The sequence below is a fragment of the Argopecten irradians genome, chromosome 2 (assembly GCF_041381155.1).
Source record: "Argopecten irradians isolate NY chromosome 2, Ai_NY, whole genome shotgun sequence".
Lineage (NCBI taxonomy): Eukaryota > Metazoa > Mollusca > Bivalvia > Pectinida > Pectinidae > Argopecten > Argopecten irradians.
In genome coordinates this window covers 57,895,858-57,917,824 of record NC_091135.1, presented here as the reverse complement: position 1 = coordinate 57,917,824, position 21,967 = coordinate 57,895,858, and the positions used below count along the sequence as shown (strand labels likewise).

The following is a 21,967-nucleotide window of genomic DNA, read 5'->3' as shown; positions in this document are numbered from 1 at the left end:
AACTATCAAAATCCAAATGGCTGCCTGGCGGCCATCTTGTTGACCGATCAGTCACAAAACGCAATATGCACAACTAGGGCCCAAGCTTTGGGAACTTACTTATGAAATTTGAGAATGATCCCTTTAGTACTTTCTGAGAAATACGGATAACAAATTTTAACAACCAAAATCCAAGATGGCTACCTGGCGGCCATCTTATATTTATTGACCGATCGGTCTTTAAATGCAATACCTATGCACATATAGGGCCATAGGGGAACTTACATATGAAATTTGAGAATGATCCCTTCCGTACTTTCTGAGAAATAGCGATAAAAAACTTTAACTATCAAAATCAAAGATGGCTGCCTGGCGGCCTTCTTTTTGACCGATCAGTCCCAAAACACAAAATGCACATCTAGGGCCCTAGGGGAACCTACATATGAATTTTGAGAATGATACCTTCAGTACTTTCTGAGAAATAGCCATAACAAGAATTATTAACTGACTGATGGACGACGGACCCTTGAGGAAAAGTGATTTGAAATGCCCACCATCTGATGATGTGGGCTAAAAAATCAATAATTACCCATCAAAAAAATTTTAATACCTGTGTCATGAGCCAAAAAAAGACAACACCACATTACAGAGGTTTTAATATCATAAAAGTGACGTCATTCCGATGAAGTGATGTCCCATTGTGGTGGGACTGAATGACATTATAATCACCAAAAGGTTACAGTTTGGGGTCAATATAGAAAAAGTTTTGTTACATGTGAAACAAATTCACACAAATCGTACTAATGGATAAAGTACAAGTTTGATTTTTTTAATTATCTTGCAGTAGTTGTATGTGTCATTAATGCATTACACTTACGACGTTATACTAATCGTCAGGAGATCTTGGTCAGTTAAATCCAGCAAATGTCTATTGGAAATTTTGCTATCTGCAAAAAAGAAATTGGGTCACATATAATTCTGGATCTGGTTTTGTTGAGAACAGAAAGATCTGGTGTTTTATATACATCTGTTTGATAACATGGGCCTGAAGTCGCTTTTGGAAGTTGATTCATATTTATTTGTTAGTGAGTTTGCATTCCATCAACTGCTACTGTCTTATTTGTGCCAAAATTTTCTATTAGATTGTCAAGATTGATTCAAGATGTACCTTTCAGTTTCTTTGCAAGCTCTGTGTGTCCTTTCCACATGAAATACTCGGCTATATTTTCAGATGTCCATTTGTCCAGTGGGTAATAAAGAAAAGGTGGCGGTTCAGTGTTCTGTGATATAGGGCCTGTGGACATCATACCTAAAACAGATCAAGTCAGAAATAAATAAAATTTATACATTTTATATATCATATTATGCAAATGCCATGACACCTTTACATATAATAACACAGAAAACCAATATGATTTTACCTTGTCAGTTTATTAAACTCTATTATAATTGTCACAACCAAATACATAGTAAATTTTAATTGATGGTGTATTGCTCGATAGTGAAATTTTATATAGAACAGACTCCCCTTATTGAGCCTCTCCCTTCATGCATGATAACATCTGCAACAGGGGAGTCACAACCTGATACCTTTTGCTACTCATTGTCTACTCATTGTCACTGAAAGGTACACAAGCTGCACTTTTAATAAACAAGAGGCCCATGGGCCTTAAGGGTCATCTGACTATTGGCACAAAACAACATAGTCACAGTATACAGTAGTGGCAGCTGGCTAACAATTAAGGTGATACAAGGAACTCCTTAGCTGAAACTGTAAATTTCTGAAACATTTGATGACAGAAGGTAAAGTTCCTTCACCTGAACAAATTTTGTAGCCCTTCATCATAGTATGCTGCAGGCCAAATATCAGGTCTCTAGGCCTCTTAGTTATTTGAAGTTGTTTCAAGATTATCAAAAAGCCTGCTATATGGATATGATTGGGTAGGGACTTGTAAGTGGTTGGATAATATATGGAATGAATTATCAAAGGTGCTCCATGGCTGACAAATGGTTATTTTCCTCTATCAAAAACAGGAGCAGACGATTTAGTATATTTCTTCAGTTATCGCTCACCTGGTTTGTAATGCCAAGTAATGTTCTGGCTACAGGTTCATTGTTTCTTTTCTGAAGGAATTTGAATATTTACCTCTAATTCCCCTATTGGGCCCCGCCCCTCCTCCCCCGGGGGGGGTCACAGCCAAATTTTATACAAGTTCTGTTCCCCTTCCCCAAAGGATGTTTGTGGCCAAATTTGGTGACAATCCATGCAGAACTCTAGGACAAGTAACGATTTATAGGATTTACCTCTATTTCCCCTATTGGGCCCCGCCCCTCCTGCCCCCGGGGGGGTCAGAGCCAAAATTTATACAAGTTCTGTTCCCCTTCACCCAAGGATGTTTGTGGCCAAATTTAGTTACAATCCATGCAAAACTCTAGGACAAATAGCAATTTATAGGATTTACCTCGAATTCCCCTATTGGGCCCCGCCCCTCTGCCCCTAGGGGGTCGGACCTTACTCATTTATAAGAAATATGATTGTCCTTCCCAAATGATGTTTCACACAAAATATGGCTGTAATCCACTCAAGGGTTGAGGATTAGGCTTTTTTATAAATAGTCTTACACACGACGCACGGCGGACGGTGCATGACACACGGCACATGACAACGGACGAAACACGATGACAATAGGTCATCCTGACCTTTGGTCAGATGACCTAAAAATAGTTATTAACAGTTGGAAATTTTTTTATAATTAAGTTATATTATCAAGTCCCGTAACTCTTGCAAATATTGATGGATTTTGACCAGTATCAAACCACTCAGAGATCTCATTAATAATAAAGCAATACACCAAATTTGGTTAAAATTGGACAATTAATACTAAAGTTATCGAACGGAAACCATGGATTTATCTGTTTTGACGATTTTAAAGTCCCGTAACTCTTGCAAATATTGATGGATTTTGACCATTATCAAACCAATCCGAGATCTTATTAATAATAAAGCAATATACCAAATTTGGTTAAAATTGGACAATAAATACAAAAGTTATCGAGCCGAAACCATAAATTTATCTGTTTTGACGATTTTAAAGTCCCGTAACTCTTGCAAATATTGACGGATTTTGACCAGTATCGAACCCATCTAAGATCTTATTGATGTCAAGCAATGCATATTCCAAATTCGGTTGAAATCGGACCACAAATATATACGTTATCAAGCGGAAACTATGGATTTATCTGTTTTGACGATTTTAAAGTCGAATTACTCTTGCAAATATTGATGGATTTTGACCATTGCCAAGCTCATATGACATCACATGGATATAAAGCAATATACCAAATTTGGTTGAAATCAGACAATAAATACTTAAGTCATCGTATGGAAACCGTTTCCCTGACGCCGACACCAATAGCCATGGGATTTAGTCGCAGATCACTGGAAGACTTCTGTGTTATTCTTGAAATGTGATAACTTCTCTGTCAACTGGAGTTTTTGGATTAAAATTCTGTTTAAAGAAAGTAGAGAAACATTGGTTTGAAATGTTGGCAGTTTCCCACGACCCTCCAATGCCGTGGGTTTTGACACTCACAGAATCGTTTCGTCATGCTTAATGTCACTGAAATCAGCTTGTTTGCTATTTTAGCGTATTTTCATGGAAACTATCATTTCCAAGCTTACATGTATTTCACTGTTTCATATATATTGCAAACATTATCGTAACTATTTACGTTCGATTATGCCTACATAAACTTGCGATGAATGGTGAACCTCACTGCGTTCGGTAGCCTATGTTCAGCATTTTTCCGGCGCTTGAGCCTATAAGTCAGCGTTTCATCAAACTACCTGTAAAATATCTGTATAATATTACTGGCAATTTCTAATATCTCTTTATTAAGCATTTCTATGTTTCTAAAATGTACAACAATAGGCCACTTCGCAGAAAGTTAATTCAAAACTGAAGCGGCGTAAAACTAGGTCAAAATGAAAACAATGTCAAAATGTATTCTCACGCCGGTCAGAGGTCAGCGCGTGACCGAGCATCTTCATTGGGAAATGAAGTGATTGGAGTTTACTCGTTTCATTGAGGCGGAGCGAAGTGAAAATGAACATATATCTTAAGTAAATTAGCTCAAATCAGGCGTTACCACAGCCAGGTTAAACCGACAGGAAGAACTGATCGAGAGTACTGCCTGATATTTTAGAAATTTTTCTAGCATATTATGGAATACGAAAATTACTTGCATGTAAATTAAGGGTTATTTTGGAAAAAAAATATGTTTGTATCACTTAATTGAAAATATAATGTGCTTGAAAATCAGAGACTATTAAGTCTCTGATTAAGTCTCTGATGAGAGACCGTACATGAATTTGAATATTTAGGATGTCGTCAAAACGGTATTGATTTGTTTGTATATATAACAACCAATACATCTACAATTGTTTTTATTATTATCATTATAAGCTATTTTACTCTCTGGTAAATTACCCAATCATATAGTTATGTTCAGTCAACTGGAACACAACAATATTACCTGTAAGAGTCTTTCTTTTGTGCAAATATGTACATGTAAATTATAGACTTGGTAATAGATATATAACTATCAATCACTTTTATTGAAGACGAATAATTCAAAGGCCTGTCATTGTATCGATATGGCCTCAAAACTATTCATGTCATTTTGCACTGTTGCAGGATCTATATAGACAAAGTAAATCTTCAGACTTCAGAATGTTTAGCTTTCATTCAGATAAAGGTTATGAGCCAAAATATTACACGGCATACGGAAACACCAAATTAAAACCTACCAAACTTTAACCATCCTATTTTGATACAAAAACGCCAAAATTTCCTGACACCAAAATATCACAATTTACGGCATATCCCGAAAATTTCAATTAAGTATCACCGTTTACTTTGGGTGCCGTTTGTTGTCATCATTTCACTGTTAGAAATACACTCAACACCACGTTGGTTCCACTTCCTTTTATTACTATTACTAATATACATATACAATATCCTTATACATATTGCTCCATGGAAACATTTGCCTTCTGTCTTTCTCTCTCCCTTATTATTGTATGAATCAATTCCTTTAGTTCTAATTCTCGACCACTCTATAATCCTCTGTCCAATTCTGACCAACAACTTCTCACTCTTAACTTTCAACTTCTATCTCTCACTTCAACTCTGTCTCTCTTTTATTTCTATCCTATCCCTTATAAGCTACCTGACTAAACTACTACTTCTACTCTAACAAAATCTACTATTTCTATTGGCTAGTTTTATTATCTATCTGGAGGCGGGTCTTCATCTATCCTTTTGAAGTCTTAGGTGACAATATGCTGTCTCTGGACCTTGGTTGAAACTATCAATGGCTTTAATTAAATTGACCATGTTTCCACACACCATTGTCCTCTGTGTGTCCTCCATCCTTACTCCCACACTCTCTCTCCTTTGAAATCTAACTCTATGTGTGTCCTGTTCCTTTCTCTATTGTTAATAGTTTTAACTACCGTAATTACTTAATTGCTTTCTCTGAACTCTTTTGATGAAACTTATTCTGATTTTTCAACTGTCATATTAATTAACAAGAGGCCCAGAGGGCCTGTATCGCTCACCTGGTTTTTTGTTAGTAATTATCACAATACTCTGACAATTAGAAAAATAAGCAAAATTGACTCCCAAAGTTTAATTTTGAATTACAACCATACAATGATGCTATTGATACCATACAAATATGCTATCCAATACATAGGTTCAGAGAGGAAGTAATTTATATGAAAATAGTAGCCTAATTGACCTTTTTGACCTCGCTTCTATTGCCGTTTAAGGCCCCGGGGGTCAGCCCTATCATTTTTACAATTTCAAATCCCAACCCTATTAGGATGCTACCATTGCATTATAAGTGCTCTTCCATTCTTAGTTGCAGAGAAGAAGTCGTTTATATGGAAATAGCCAAATTGACCCCTTTTGACCCCACCCTTCAGGCCCCCGGGGGGGTCAGCCCCATCATTTGCAAAATTTTGAATCCAAACCCTATAAGGATGTAACCATTGCATTATGAGCGCAATCCCATGTTAAGTTGCAGAGAAAAAGTCATTTATATGGAAATTGACCACTTTTGACCCCGCCCCTCAGGCCCCCGGGGGTCAGCCCTATCATTTGCTCAATTTGGAATCCCCAGCCTACAAGGTTGCTACCATTGCATTATGCATGGGTGCTATACCATGCTTAGTTGCAGAGAAGAAGTCGTTTACATGGAAATATCCAAATTGACCCCGCCCCTCAGGCCCCCGGGGGGTCAGCCCCATCATTTGCACAATTTTGAATCCCCAGCCTACAAGGATGGTAACATTGCATTATGGGTGCTATACCATGCTTAGTTTCAGAGAAGAAGTCGTTTATATGGAAATATCCAAATTGACCCCTTTTGACCCCGCCCCTCAGGCCCCCGGGGGGTCAGCCCCATTATTTGTACAATTTTGAATCCCCACCCTATAAGGATGCTACCATTTCATTATGGGTGCTATCCCATGCTTGGTTTCAGAGAAGAAGTCGTTTATATGGAAATATCCAAATTGACCCCTTTTGACCCCGCCCCTCAGGCCCCCGGGGGTCAGCCCTATCATTTGCTCAATTTGGAATCCCCAGCCTACAAGGTTGCTACCATTGCATTATGGGTGCTATACCATGCTTAGTTGCAGAGAAGAAGTCGTTTACATGGAAATATCCAAATTGACCCCGCCCCTCAGGCCCCCGGGGGGTCAGCCCCATCATTTGCACAATTTTGAATCCCCAGCCTACAAGGATGGTAACATTGCATTATGGGTGCTATACCATGCTTAGTTTCAGAGAAGAAGTCGTTTATATGGAAATATCCAAATTGACCCCTTTTGACCCCGCCCCTCAGGCCCCCCGGGGGTCAGCCCCATCATTTGTACAATTTTGAATCCCCACCCTATAACGATACTACAATTGCATTATGAGTGCTATCTCATGCTTAGTTTCAGAGAAGAAGTCGTTTATATGGAAATAGCCAAATTGACCCCATTTGACCCCGCCCCTCAGGCCCCCGGGGGGTCAGCCCCATCATTTGTACAATTTTGAATCCCCACCCTATAAGGATGCTACTATTGCATAATGGGTGCTATCCCATGCTTGGTTTCAGAGAAGAAGTCGTTTATATGGAAATAGCCAAATTGACCCCTTTTGGCCCCGCCCCTCAGGCCCCCGGGGGATCAGCCCCATCATTTGTACAATTTTCAGTTAGTAGCCCATAAGGATGCTACCAGTCAAATTTTGTTGAAATCCGACCAGCGGTTATGGAGAAGAAGTCGATTGTTGACGGACGCCGGACGCCGGACGCCGGACGCTGCGGTATCCCATAAGCTCACCTCGGTCCTTTGGACCAGGTGAGCTAATAATAATCAAATCATCATGCATTTAATTTAATTTAAATTTAAATTTTTAATTTCTGATTCCAAACACTTATTGGAATGAAAATGTTTTTGAGCTACCCATTAGAGCCCTGGGTAACGTTTCACAAAGCACACGTAACTTTACGGGTACCCGTAACCTGTTCGTAAGTTATTTTGACCATTTCACAAAGCACACATAAGTTACGGGTACCCATAAATCACTTACGGGTACACGTAAATAACGTCAAAAACCGTACGTAACTTATGCCAAAAAATACCACCCGTAAACCCCACGTAAGTATGATAAAAGTCACAAAATCGTTGTTGTTTGGCATATTTAAAGTCTCTGAACAAATGTAAGTTTGTGTTATTCATGAATATGTCCAATTGAAAAATTTAGCCAAACAAATTACATAACTTTTAAAGTTTTCTCACTTAGATTGTCGATGCGGAAATTTTGATATCGGCGACGGTATTTTGTATTTTTTTGGGTACTTTTACAACGTGTTAATTGCTTTTTATTTTCATTTCATCTTAATTGATCATGTCCGAGTGCTGAGCTTTGAGAATACTTTTTCAAAAGAAACATGGGTTAAATCCCGATATTCGCATACTTTGTCAGAGCGATGGTCGCTGATTTCACGTAGATCTATATATAATGTTGTAATCGTTCCGTTTCGTATTGAAACATAACATTATTTCCGGATTTTGGTGGTTACAAACACATATATACTGTATTGTAAACGTTAGGTTATACAGACTTTATTAGCATGTATACATGTAGAGTCGCATCACTTGTTTCAATCATTAAGGTATCCATTTAATTAACGCGTCACAAAGATACTCATGATACAACGTTACACGAACGTGACGTCAAATTTCACTTATATTACGGACATTACATCAACAAATTGTGAAACTTAAACAAAATAGTAAAACTAATATATGTACCGAATCCATAAATTCATCCTTAGGAGCAAATACATAACAACGTTTCTGGCTATCGTTAAATTCGGAATATATGCACACGCACTGACAATAATGTCACAAGTTTGAAACCATTTTTTTCTATTTGATTTGACCAACACGAGTTTCTTGACAGTTTAATAATAATATAATTATGAATATCGTAAAAGCTACAACTGCACACTGATCATGTGTTCTAAGTTGTTTAGTACATTGCTATGTCATCGGAATGTTCAAAACTGTAAATTGTACAACAAATATTGGATGTATTTACCAAAGGCATATGATAGTACATGTATAACATTAGTTATATAACTTTGCTACACTTTTATAACACACGTAACTGTTACAAGTATGTGTTTGTATCAAATGTTCCCGTGTGCTATCAGTACTATAAACTATGGACATGCATACAGAAAACAGGAAATGTCCCATTAACATTCCTTACATGTTCTTCAAATTCATACTCATACTATTCCGATATTTTTTTTTTATTTCTAACTCTTGAGTCCTACAAATCACATACATATATGTAGTATGCACTATGTGCTAATAATGACACGTGAGTCTATATATTATAATGCTTTCATTTGGAGAGGATGACATAGGTTATTCTAGACATATGAAGTCAGTCATAAGCATACTATTTGTTTAATAGTAAGTTTCAAATTCAAGAAAATAAGCTCATATGAAAATAATTTAGTATAGTAGGAGGGTACCTCAGCTTTTCACTTGTTATTTTGTGCATCTTTAATATAGCTTACAAGGTATAGCCTACATATCTTTATATTTTCGTAATATTTTCCACAGATAGCCCGCATAAGACATTTTTTTTGTTAAAAATCGTGAAGAGTGCGGACAATATGCAGGAAATAACGTGCTAATGGAGCAAAGTTATGATTATGCAAACCATTTTTAAAACGGTTGTATGCATTTTTTCGTACTTGTGTTTTATATATATATATATATATATATATCGCAAACTGTACAATATGTGGGAGAGAAAAGAGATCTCCATCTTGGTCCTGACTGGCCTCCATTCAGTTCTCCAGTTATTGCAGTTTTTGGCTTATCTCCATAACTTATACACAATGAAAGATCTTACTTTAATTAGATAGAGATGATATCTTTGTATCTTTATAGCTCTGCAGCATTAAGACAATCTGTTAAGCCTAATCTTACCTGCTTTAGACAGAGAAGTAATAATCCCACACTTAAATATAATACCAGTAATCTGTTATACAGAACCAATTCATGTAGAAACATGTCACATATAGTATCAACAATTTTATGATTGTTTATGAAATGAAACTGAAACTATAAAAGTACATCATAACATTACTGCATAGCGACTATAAATGGTTTCTGACCCAGAATGTCATAAGGGTATTGGAATTGGAACTGTAATTCAGGCTAAACCAAATAACACATGGATTGAGGGAAATTTGTAACAAAGGGTATGATGTTATTCCACATGAATTTGTGTTGTGACTAATAAGCTTTAGAGTTCTCAAAAGTATGAAGTCATTCAGGTCACTACTATTTCTAGAAAGTGTTTAACATATTGTAGCGGTATTGAACTGGGTCGATCATCAGTGACTAGGTGGCTCAGTCTGTAGAGCACTCATGTTTGGGTATACGTAGTGTTTGGAGTCCTGTGTAGCAGCCATTTCTTTCTCCCTCTGATAGCTATAGTCTTCCCAGGGAAAGAATTGGCTAGCTGATACTTTCCTCCACCCTAGTTACTTTTGTAAAGGAGTGGTTTGGTTTGTTTAGTTTTACGTCCTATTAACAGCCAGGGTCATGTAAGGACATGCCAGGTTTGTTGGTGGAGGAAAGCCGGAGTACTCGGAGAAAAACCATCGGCCAGCGGTCAGTACCTGGCAACTGCCCCACATAGGATTCGAACCCGCATCCCAGAGGTGGAGGGCTTGTGGTAATATGTCGGGACATCTTAACCACTCGGCCACCGCGGCCCCATATAATAAAGGAGTGGGTTGGTGTGCTTTGTAAATAGTGTTAAAAATGGTCTCTGTCACTCAGCTGACAGAGCATGCTTCTTTGGCTCAGTCGGTGGAGCGTGGAGCCGGTGGAGCGTGGAGCCGTGGAGTGGAGTGGAGCCGTAGACCGGAGACCTGGGTTCTATTCCTGGTCGGGTCATGACAGGAATGTGTATATTTCCCTGTTCTACACTTTTATACCCCAGCGAAAGAATTGGCTAGCTAATTCTTTCCCCCCTTCCCTGTCAATTTGTATCTATGGGGGGGACTATTGACTAGCTGATTTTTTCCCCCCTTCCCTGTATATTTATTTCTAGTGTGGGGATTGGGGACTATTGGCTTGCTGATCCCCCCCTCTTGATTACATCCAGGACGGAAAATTTTGGCTAGCTTCTTATTTCCCCTCTCAATATATTTTCAGGTGGATGGGTGGGTGGGTGGGGGGGGACTATAGTTTAGCTGACCCCCCTCCCCTCACAATCGATTGTCAGGGGGGGAGGACAATTGGCTAGCTGATTCTCATTCAGGCAAATGCTATTTCTAGAAAGTATTATTTCTAGAAAGTGTTTAACATATTATTCAGTCTTAGCTATAGATTTCTCAGAAGTATGAAGACATTCAGGCTAATACTATTTCTATAGAAAGTGTTTAACATATTATTCAGTATGAGATCAGTCAGAGCCTTACTCGATTTACCCTCTTTTATTTAAAGAATACAATTTCAGATCACTCAATTTGTAGCTCTTCTGATGTGCTTCTGGCAGGAAAGATCTTCTATTTGTGAGAATGAAGAAAGAATGAAGAAAATGACTGGTCCATATAATTAAGGGCCCCGAGGACTGGAATGTTACCTCATTATTAAATCTGGAGGATCCCTGCAGTACTTTCTAAGAAATAGTGATAACAAACTAATTACTTTAATTGAACTAAACTTGTATTGGTATCATATTCCCAAAATGTAATAGCCACAACAACTTGGTTAAAAATTGGAAACATATAAATGAACCAAAATCTCATTGAAATCCCTTCATGACTTTCTGAGAAATAGCAATAACAAAGTTCTTTAAAAAAATTTAATTAATCATCATTATCAAAATCAAAGATGGCTGCCTGTTGCATGTCCATTATCTTGTTTCTCTAAAATAAATTTTGAGAAATAGCAAGAAAACAAGAACTTTTTCTCCAAAATTGTCAACAGACAATCGACAACAGACCAATTGTACCGACAAAAAATGACTTGACACGTAGACAAAGTGATTTGAATAGCAGCACGATGGTGGGATAAAAGGAAGGATAATCTTTGGTTTATGAAGGATACTTTATAGAATATATTACAGGTTAAAATGAAAGATATTGTTTCCGTATTTATAATTGAATCTGACCAGATCTTTCAAGAATTCCCATAAACTGAAATTCATTTGTTTAAAATAAAGTTCTTATATATAATTACAGTTTTCATCAGACCAAGATAAACCTTTGTACTAATTTCATGAAAATTTAAACTAAACATGAATTGTCAAAGTTGACTTGCTGTGTGAAACATCATTGTTTAATATTAAACCCTAGCTAATTTCCTAGGTGTACAGACATGTCGTCGGTTTATAGTCTACATCTGTGTTTACATATTCATGTGTAATGTATTCATATATAAACTAATTGGACATGATGTAAACTCTAAATGTCATCAGTGATCAATGAAAATGTGTGTGTCAGCTAAACTGTGTACCAAATATTTTAATGAAAATTCCCACAAGGCTTTGTTGAGTCTGCTAATTAAATTCCATAACAATCAAGGTGAAAGATAGAAAATATACAAAATATTAAGCTCTGTTTGTACAACATAGGTTGAAGATCCATAAGCATACATTCTCCATAAGTCTATGCATGGGGGAGGGGGGGGGGAAGTGTGTGTGTGTGTTTGTAATTGTAGTGTATGAGGTGGTATTTATTTTGATGCTGCATGGTCATGAGCAGTATGCCAATAAAATGAGAACCACCTAAGTGTTATTATACAGTTAAAGTATGGGGTTGAGGGATATAGCAAGTTTCTGGTTTCCCGAGACTTGTCTATTTCCCGAGGCGGAGCCGAGGGAAATAGGCAAGTTCGAGGGAAACCGGAAACTTGTTATATCACTCAATCCCATACTTTAACTGTTTTAATATACCGATACCTACAAAAGCTATGATAAGACTAAAACTATATTTCTTTTATACGCTAACGTTCTCTCTATTCCTGTCGCGTACAATAATGGCCATTGGAGATTGAGATAGGCCTACTTTTACATTGTAATCGATCTACGTAATCTTATCTTCAAACATACAAATTATTCTGAGATGATAACTGTGATTCTATGTCCGTTTTGTTTTGCTTCTATTCAAACCGCAGGTTAAAATTTGATTCCGCTATGGTTTCTCGATATTTCAACATTTATACCACTAGGCAAAATACTTAAATTTGTATATAAATATTGTTGAAATTCCGAGACGTTAACCACTTACAGGTAGCCTATATACATGTATAAAAGGTATTGTCCTCTGACCCCATTACATTTTTTCACAAGCCTCTCACTTACAAGATAAACATGGCGACGTGTTCGGTAACAGTTTCCGATCGATACTAACGTCGTCTGAGTACGTCAACGGAGATGGCGTGATCGGAAACTAGCTCAGTCCAATTGTTACGTCACCTAGCAACTGATGGCGTGATCGGAAACAAGTCCCGCCCACCTCAAATCTGATTGGTTAAACGGAAATACCCGAGTACAAGGGTGTGCTAGCTTCCAGAGGTGTGCTAGTTCTATGACTAACACACAGCTTAGAGAGGTTTTTGGAAAAAGCAGGGAGCTAGTAAATTTAACAAAGTATCTTTTATATAGTGTAAATAAAGTAGAGGTATATTAAAATACATTACTCAGCATGGAGATAACCTACCTGCTGAGTAGCAAATGGTCATTTTGTATATCAACTAGCAATAAAGTCCTTGAGATATGTACATATTTACCTACTAAGCGTCCCCATCCCTATGTAAGTGCCCCGGGGTCTCCTCCTTTTTGAGGCCTCAATTTCACTTAAATTAGCTTGACATCATTATTAATACAGACTGAAACTATGCAAACCATGTAGTTTTCTCTATTTAATTTCATTTGCAAATTGATTAATGGCTTACTTTAAAGTTGTATTTCTTGTAATTTTCACCATCACAAACTCTCATAAAACAGATGCTATATGTGATAGTTCAGATCCATGAAAGCACCAATATAATCAGGGCTCGCGCTGTCAGTCGCCATAGGCGCCAATGGTGAATTTGAAATACATTTGGCGATTTAAAAACAGCATTGGCGAAAGAATAATTTTTCATGAACCCAAAGTTTTCTTCCCACTACAGACGTTTCCATACGGTGAAATTCGCCAAAACATTTTTTATCATTTTGAAAATAATAATAATAACTCTTTGAAAATTAAAAGCTATAGAATGCAATCAAAATATCCACCAAGGCGAAGATGAGCACAAGGAATCATGACATCACATAACGTCAACAAATGGCTCGAAATCATAGGATATTCGCATACCCGGCACTCCAGGCCTTGAATGGACACAGAGAAATCCCAATCTTTGAGTTAATTTCTTTGAGTTTATGCTAGACAATTATTACATCATATACTTCTTTAGTTTAAAGTGTGTCCTTTTATTTCTAAATTATGTCTTCTACACGAGATAGAAAATAAAATAAACAAGTAGAGCTTCGCTCTTCCTATTCCGTGCATGATATTTATACTTCGTCTCAGGTGACCTAAAAATGTAAAAAGTTACCCGGTGGTGGACGAAAGGTTCAGAACATCGATATTGAGAAAAAAATGTTAGAATGGTTCATGGAGCGAAGAGAAAAAAGAGTACGAGTTACGGAAAAAGCTCTCCGGGCCGAGGCCCTTCGTCTGCATAGAGAAAATGGCACTCAGTCATTTAAAGCTTCCTGCGGGTGGTTCTCTAGATTTAAAAAGAGGAACAATATTTCGTTTAGAAGGACCACTCACGTGGCTCAAAAAAGTGTGACAGCGGTAGACGATCGTGTTGACAGTTTTTTACAATTTGTAAACCCGTGAGAAGACTACGCAACTATGAACCGTATCTCATAGGCAACATGGACGAGACGCCAATATGGTTAGAAATGCCGGGCAAATCCACACTGGATGTCAAAGGTGCCAAAGTGTAAATGTGATGTCAACGGGCCACGAAAAGGAAAGAGTAACTGTAATTTTAGCCGCCCTAGCAGACGGAACAAAACTAGCCCCATTCGTACTTTTGCCAGGAGTCAGACCATTGCCTAAATTAGTCCAATCTACCGAGCGGTGTTGTTGTTCATATGTGTGGATCCGGTAAACGATGGTGGGCTGATGAAAATGTAATCAAAATTTGGCTAAAAAAAATGTGGGGAAGAAATAGCTCACAAAAAAGGTTACTTGTTTGGGATACATTTAGAGGTCACATGACGGATGTTACCCGACGAATCTGTAACACCGATATTGCCTACATACCCGGAGGTACTCCAACAATGTTAGAGGTATAGCACGACGAGACACTTTTGGAACATTACGTCGTGTAACTTCCCATAGCCCATTTACCCGATGCTGAGGGTAACATTTTCAAAGTTTGGATTGTGACAAAAAAAAACGTTTAAATCATATTTAAAATCGTTATCAATGTCAAATACCTACCTCTTTTTCATAAATCAACAAGTTTTTTGACAAAATCAGCCGTAAAATCCATCTAAAACATATATTAACATCTCCTAACGTAAACTTTCATGACCCAGACAAAACTTCATGATGAAAGCGATCCGGCCGTTAAATAGAAAAAACGAATTGTAAAGTCCCCAAAACGCTTGATTTGCCTTTACTTTTACTTGCATTCTGCCCGCTTGAATTCACGTTCCGTTTTTTGTAGTAACCAGCCGCCATATTTAAAACTAGGTCAAAATGTTACGGAAGGGATTCATCAGTTCTAATCCGCTATAATAGTATTTTATGAGGCCTCAAGTTATGGTTTACTTATATAAATGGGATAAATAATACATAAACTGTAAGTACACATCGATGTTATCACTGTTAGAGCTGTAAAAATTGATATTATTGCACTTTTCATTCCGCCTTCATTTGACGTCGGAAACTGCATCAAAGAAATAGGCCTTCGGAAATGAGAGTCGACAGTCAGCAAAATAACGTCCGGTAAAAAAACGGCTGACCAGTCGACTCTCATGTTATGGGAGTAACCCGGAGGGTGCACGAGTAAATTACAACCAGCGGACGTGTCCTATCAAAGCACATTTTGCCGAGAAATATGACGAGTGGTGTTACGAGGGGGAAGTTAGCATCACCGCACATGGAAATAGGCGACCCCCTACTAAGGCCCTGATGCTTAAGTGGATCAAAGAGTCCTGGTCAAAAGTGACCCCAGAAATGATTCGTAAATCATTCAAGAAATGCGGCATTAGTAATGCCCTTGACGGGTCGGAAGATGATATGTTTCTGATGTCTGACGATGAGGAAGAATTTCAAGGTTTTAATCAGAAAGATGTTGAAATTGCAGAAAATGTCCATGAAAATGTGAACAAGAGGCCCAGAGGGCCTGTATCGCTCACCTGGTTTGTAATGCCAAGTAATGTTCTGAATATAAATTCATTGTTTCTTTTCTGAAGAAATTTGGATATTTACCTCTAATTCCCCTTTTGGGCCCCACTCTTTCTCCTCCAGGGGGGTCAAAGCCAAAATTTATACGAATTCTGTTAACCCCAAGGATGTATCTGGCCAAATTTGGTTACAATCCATGCAGAACTCTAAGACAAGTAGAATTTTTTTAGGATTTACCTCTATTTCCCCTATTGGGCCCCGCCCCTCCTGCCCCCAGGGGGTCAGAGCCAAAATTTATACAAGTTCTGTTCCTCTTCCCCCAAGGATGTTTCTGGCCAAATTTGGTTACAATCCATGCAGAACTCTAGGACAAGTAGCGATTTATAGGATTTACCTCTATTAACCCCTATTGGGCCCCGCCCCTCCTGCCCCCGGGGGTCAGAGCCAAAATTTATACAAGTTCTGTTCCCCTTCCCCCAAGGATGTTTGTGGCCAAATTTGGTTACAATCCATGCAGAACTCTAGGACAAGTAGCGATTTATAGGATTTACCTCTATTTCCCCTATTGGGCCCCGCCCCTCCTGCCCCCGAGGGGTCAGAGCCAAAATTTATACAAGTTCTGTTCCCCTTCCCCCAAGGATGTTTCTGGCCAAATTTGGTTACAATCCATGCAGAACTCTAGGACAAGTAGCGATTTATAGGATTTACCTCTATTTCCCCTATTGGGCCCCGCCCCTCCTGCCTCCTGGGGGTCAGAGCCAAAATTTATACAAGTTCTGTTCCCCTTCCCCCAAGGATGTTTGTGGCCAAATTTGGTTACATCCATGCAGAACTCTAGGACAAGTAGCGATTTATAGGATTTACCTCTATTACCCCTATTGGGCCCCGCTCCTCCTGCCCCCAGGGGGTCAGAGCCAAAATTTATACAAGTTCTGTTCCTCTTCCCCCAAGGATGTTTCTGGCCAAATTTGGTTACAATCCATCCAGAACTCTATGACTAGTAGCGATTTAAGGAAATGTTGACGGACGGACGACGGACGGACGGACGGACGACGGACGCCGCGCCATGACATAAGCTCACCGGCCCTTTGGGCCAGGTGAGCTAAAAATGATGCTAGTACTGCAATGGAACTGGACACCGAAAGCGAGAGTGAAATTGACAGTGATATGGAGGAGGCATCGGATTACGAAAGCCAAGGTCATTAAGCTAAGAAATTGTCTTAATAGTTAAACGTGTTTTGATAGCCTAAAACGAGACATCGTTTTCATGGAGTAGACTTACAACATTTGGATTTACAACTTTTGTGTGTATTTCTTGTTAAAAAGTGGATAATTAAATTCTCAAAAGGTAAGCATCTTGTTTTTGTTCTTTGCAAACATTTTTTTTTCTACAAAAAGTCGTGGGCGCCCTTATTAGGGGAGGCGCTCTCAATAGGGAATGACTGGTCTCCCTCATTTCAGGCCTAACCTGTTAAGATTACAATCAGCTGACAATCAACGATCATATACACTTAGGCCTAGTAGAATGTAATGGAGTTCGGTTAAAACGGCCCCACTGCAATAACGGCCCCAGTCGAAACGGCCTCACTTTTATGTAGGCAGATATAAGACAAAGCTTATGACGGAACACATTGAGATTAATTAAAAGTAAATTTAAATGAATGAACATGTTTGTTGTCTATCTTATTAAAGATGGTTGGTTAGGTTAATACTGTATACCTACATATACAAGTAAATGATGTTTCAAATGATGATTTTTCTTTACGTTCACGATCTCTAGCAGCGTTTGATAGATCTAATATTCAAGTAAGAAATCAATTTGAAATGTCTTCAAAATACTTTTAGTATTGATTTCTCGTCGATTCATGTATGGTTGAGACGAAGATATTGTTGAAAAGGGAAGTGCTAGCATTTAACTGGGAAATTACTTGTACTTATTTAGTAGGAGTTTTTGATATTTTGACAAACGAAAAATATTGAGAATGCAGTTAAAGTAATAAACATATTCAAATCTTTAATTATTGTAATTTTTTTCAATATGTTCAGTGTGTTGATTATATACATTTGTCTTCTAAATGTTCACTGTAAAATATGTGGTAAGTTTTGCTTGTAACATTATCTTACAAAACGAATTACATGTAGCTCACATATCAGTATCTAAGAAATTACAAGAAATAGATTATCTTTCTCATTAATTAAATAGAAAACGTCCAAATGATAGTATGTGAAACATTTTGTTAAACTATTAGAAATCAAATGTACATGTGTCAAAAATTTAGTGAATTTGAGCAAATGTTTGTTCTTAGTTATGAAAGACGTTAAAATAAGTTTTAATTATGTGAATTATAATTACATGTACTGAAATTTCGAAGAGAACGGCTTGAGTTTTACATGAGACCAACAGAATGTATGAGGCAGAATTGAATTGTATCCTTTATATATAGACATGTATTGATTTACTAATATTCATGATTTGATTTGTTCTTTCCCGTACAGTTTACCGTAATTTTGTGGGATACAATTACAATTACACCGTATACACTATATAATTACCATATAATTAGGTATACACTGACCACGGCTAATTCATCTTGTGGTGACAACTGTCAATCATAACTTGTTTTGGGTTCAGATTCTCTATTTGCTTTGGGTTTACAGTGACGATATACGCCACACTCACACAACTTTGATAAAAACATACATTCTTCATAAAATTGAAATGTATTGTAGTAGAGAAAGAGAGCACAAAACTTGGTCTTAATCTTAATTACAGTAATGTTCTTTTCTAGGGCTAATGAAATATAGTTACAAAGATTATTTTATTCTTTTATATTTTGTGCATTTAGTAATTGAGCATTAAGTAATTGAACCAACTTAAACATGTTGGAATATCGGACAAAAAAAATGGTTTTCTAATATGAAATCTTCATACACTTTGCACTTTTAAGGAAATAAAATTCACCCTCACTATCGTTATTGCAAAATGCAATATTCTCCTTTCTCTTCTCCTTTCTATATATATTTACACCTTATGCAGATAACCGAGATGTATGCAATAATAAGATGTTTGTATGAAGTTAATTCGAAAGTATTTCCAGCAAAAGCCATCTGTATTAATGTTTTTGTTTTTTTTACCGAGGCTATGGAAAAATAAAATTAAAGCTTTCGAATGAAATATGATTGTGTCTATGACCCACAGTCCGTTCTTAGTCTCCGTGATAAACACGTATATTTCATTGACTATATTAAAAGACTAAATGTACATCGCTAGAACCGTGACCAATTTCACGGCTATTTGCGTCCAATTTGATCATTCGTTGATCTAATAATAAAATATCAGAAACAAAAGTATCCATAATTTAACATTTATTCTGCCAAAGAAATGTTTTACAGAGGTGTATAATTTACAATGTAGTGTTGTTAGAATAAATAGTTTCCAATTTGAAAAAAATACGTTGTACAAAAGAAAGAACAAAACACAGCAAGAAAACCTATCAAAGATATTAAACAATTTCACTGTAACAAGCATTGTAGAATATTTAGGCATAAATTCTACATGTATAATGAAATGATTAGTTACAAATTAGTGCCGTCAAGGATTTATATGTCTCATATACGTCCTTGGTGCCGTGTTTCGTATTTTTCTATCATTATAATGTACAAGACAATATATAAATTCTTATAAATAAAATAAACGAAATCAACGCTGAATATAAGCTGAAATAAACATGTGTTCCTTTTTTTAAAACATTTCTTGTAACGGGGCCGTTTTGACTGGGGCCGTTATTGCAGTGGGGCCGTTCTGACTGGGGCCGTTTTAACAGTGGGGCCGTTTTAACTGGGATTCGAATGTAATAATAAACACCGGTTTACCCAAGTTGTGAATTGAAAGAGCGTGTACTCACAATTCTGTATGCAAAATCTTGGATTGTATGCCAGTTCTTAGTGACATCTGTGAATACATGGGTTTGAAGACACTTGTCTACGATCTACCGACCACCTGCTTGTTCCATTTTGGACAGACGACGAGAGTTGCCCTACTAAAACGTTCGAAAGGGGTGGTGGCTAAATCTTGTATCCCGTGCCGCGCCCGCGCCGGGGACCCGCGCCGGAGCTTTGGTTATTTTCGTTTTTCTCTTCAACGACATTCTACATTAAAACACTTTCTTGTACATATATTCTTTGAGTAATATTTTATCATTCCGTGTAAGTTACGTTACATGAGATGACTCGAAACTTTATGAATCGCCGATTTCAGTTTACCAAGTGTCATTTGTTTACCCCGCGCTCAAGAGTTGAGTTTCAAGGTTTTATGCAGATTATTTCAAAAGTAAGCTTTTATTGTAATAATTGTTATCATTCCAACATCAAGTAAACCCAGCTGATTACAAATATGTATATTTCAAGATAAAGTACAAATCTTTTCATAACAAATTCTACCATGTCTACTAGCGCGGGCCTCGCCGATCTCATTTCCTGAGCCCGCGCCCCCGCTAAGGGCAGACAACTCGTAGACGCAGTTCTACAAAGAGCCCATATATTTTACTATTATTATTTTAGATTATGTATATTTATGAACATATTCTTTAACTATAGTAACTTCTATAACGATATACTTACATGTATTTTACAAACCATTAACTTTATTTAATTTATTATATGCAGAAATGCCTTAAAAAAAAAAAAAAAAATTCAAATTTAAAGGCCCAATATCCGCATCTTTCTTATTTTTTTCATGATTAAGGAGAATGTTGAAAAAAATCCTGTTGTAAATCATGCAGAGACAGGACTAAATCGAAGTCAAGATGAGCGATTATGATTCGGAATACTTTGATAAAAATCAAATAAATATTAAACATCGCTAGGTGGCTCCCACTTTAGACTGGTTCCCGCCTCAGTTACCTCCCTTGCGTACGCTTCACTAGTGAGCGGAGCGCAGCCTGGCGGAGAGTAGAGAACTAAGGGAAGGGAACCAGTCTACTCCCATTTAGTCAAACAAGCCGAAGTTAGCCGACATTGTAACGTCGTTGCCGAGAACTGTCTGTCCGAACTCTTCCGAAAACGGGTTATGAACTTTCCGACTTCCGTTCGGTAATAATCGTAACTTCTATGGCGACCAGTTTAAAATGAAGGCATGTTTACATGTATCGACTTTCAGCAACTGCTGTACTAAAGTTATTAAAAAAATCATTACAAATATTCTTTAATATATCTTAATTTCAACTACATCTACAAATACTAACAATATCGGAGTCGAATTTAACTTGAAATTTTGTTGATAGTTACTACTGAGCTTAAATGAGGTTTTTGAAGAAAAAAAAATGGCGGCCATCTTGAAAAATGACACCTATTGACGTCAAATTGATATAAAATTTCTTAAAATTATACTAATTAGTATCGTAAATGTTTTATTTTATACATGAAATTGGAATAAATAAAATGAAAATATCAGAAGAATTGCTAACCATTGGTCTATAATGAGGTTTTTGAAAAGTTTTGGCGGCCATCTTGGAAAATGACACCTATTGACGTCAAATTGATATAAAATTTCTTAATGTTATATAAATTTAAAAAAAAAATGAGTGTCGCAAATGTTTTCATTTTCATTCATACATGAAATTTTAATTAATAAAATGAAAAAATCAGAAATATTGCTTACAAATGATCTATTATGAGGTTTTTGAAAAGTTTTGGCGGCCATCTTGGAAATGTTTTATTTTTCATTCATACATAAAATTTGAATAAATAAAATGAAAATATCAGAAAAATTGCTTACAATTGATCTATAATGAGGTTTTTGAAAAAAAAAGATTAGCGGCCATCTTGGAAAATGACACCTAATGACGTCAAATAGATATAACATTTTTTAAACTCCTATTATTTTTTTTAATTAGAGTCGCAAATATTTCATTTTTCATTCATACTTCAATTAAGGATGTATAAAATGAAAAAAATGAATAAAAATCGCTTGCCA

The 21,967-nt window shown here is 37.0% G+C and overlaps 1 protein-coding gene across 5 annotated transcripts in view; it reads right to left on the bottom strand.

The window, feature by feature from the left end:
- Positions 1 to 20,047, bottom strand: part of LOC138316054 (deoxynucleoside triphosphate triphosphohydrolase SAMHD1-like) — a 68,543-nt gene extending 48,496 nt beyond the window's left edge. Inside the window, exons 1-5 of one of the 5 annotated variants that reach the window (XM_069257531.1) lie at positions 19,899 to 20,047; positions 3,728 to 3,826; positions 3,350 to 3,488; positions 1,148 to 1,288; positions 857 to 926 (exon numbers count right to left, since the gene is read on the bottom strand). In XM_069257531.1, coding sequence (XP_069113632.1) covers positions 857 to 926; positions 1,148 to 1,286 — 209 coding nt within the window. In that variant the 5' untranslated portion in view covers positions 1,287 to 1,288; positions 3,350 to 3,488; positions 3,728 to 3,826; positions 19,899 to 20,047. Of the gene's footprint in view, positions 1 to 856; positions 927 to 1,147; positions 1,289 to 3,349; positions 3,489 to 3,727; positions 3,827 to 9,550; positions 9,659 to 19,898 lie in introns of those variants that run through there. The other 4 variants (XM_069257532.1, XM_069257533.1, XM_069257530.1 and 1 more) reach the window with 4 other exon arrangements.
- Positions 20,048 to 21,967: the final 1,920 nt, after the last annotated feature.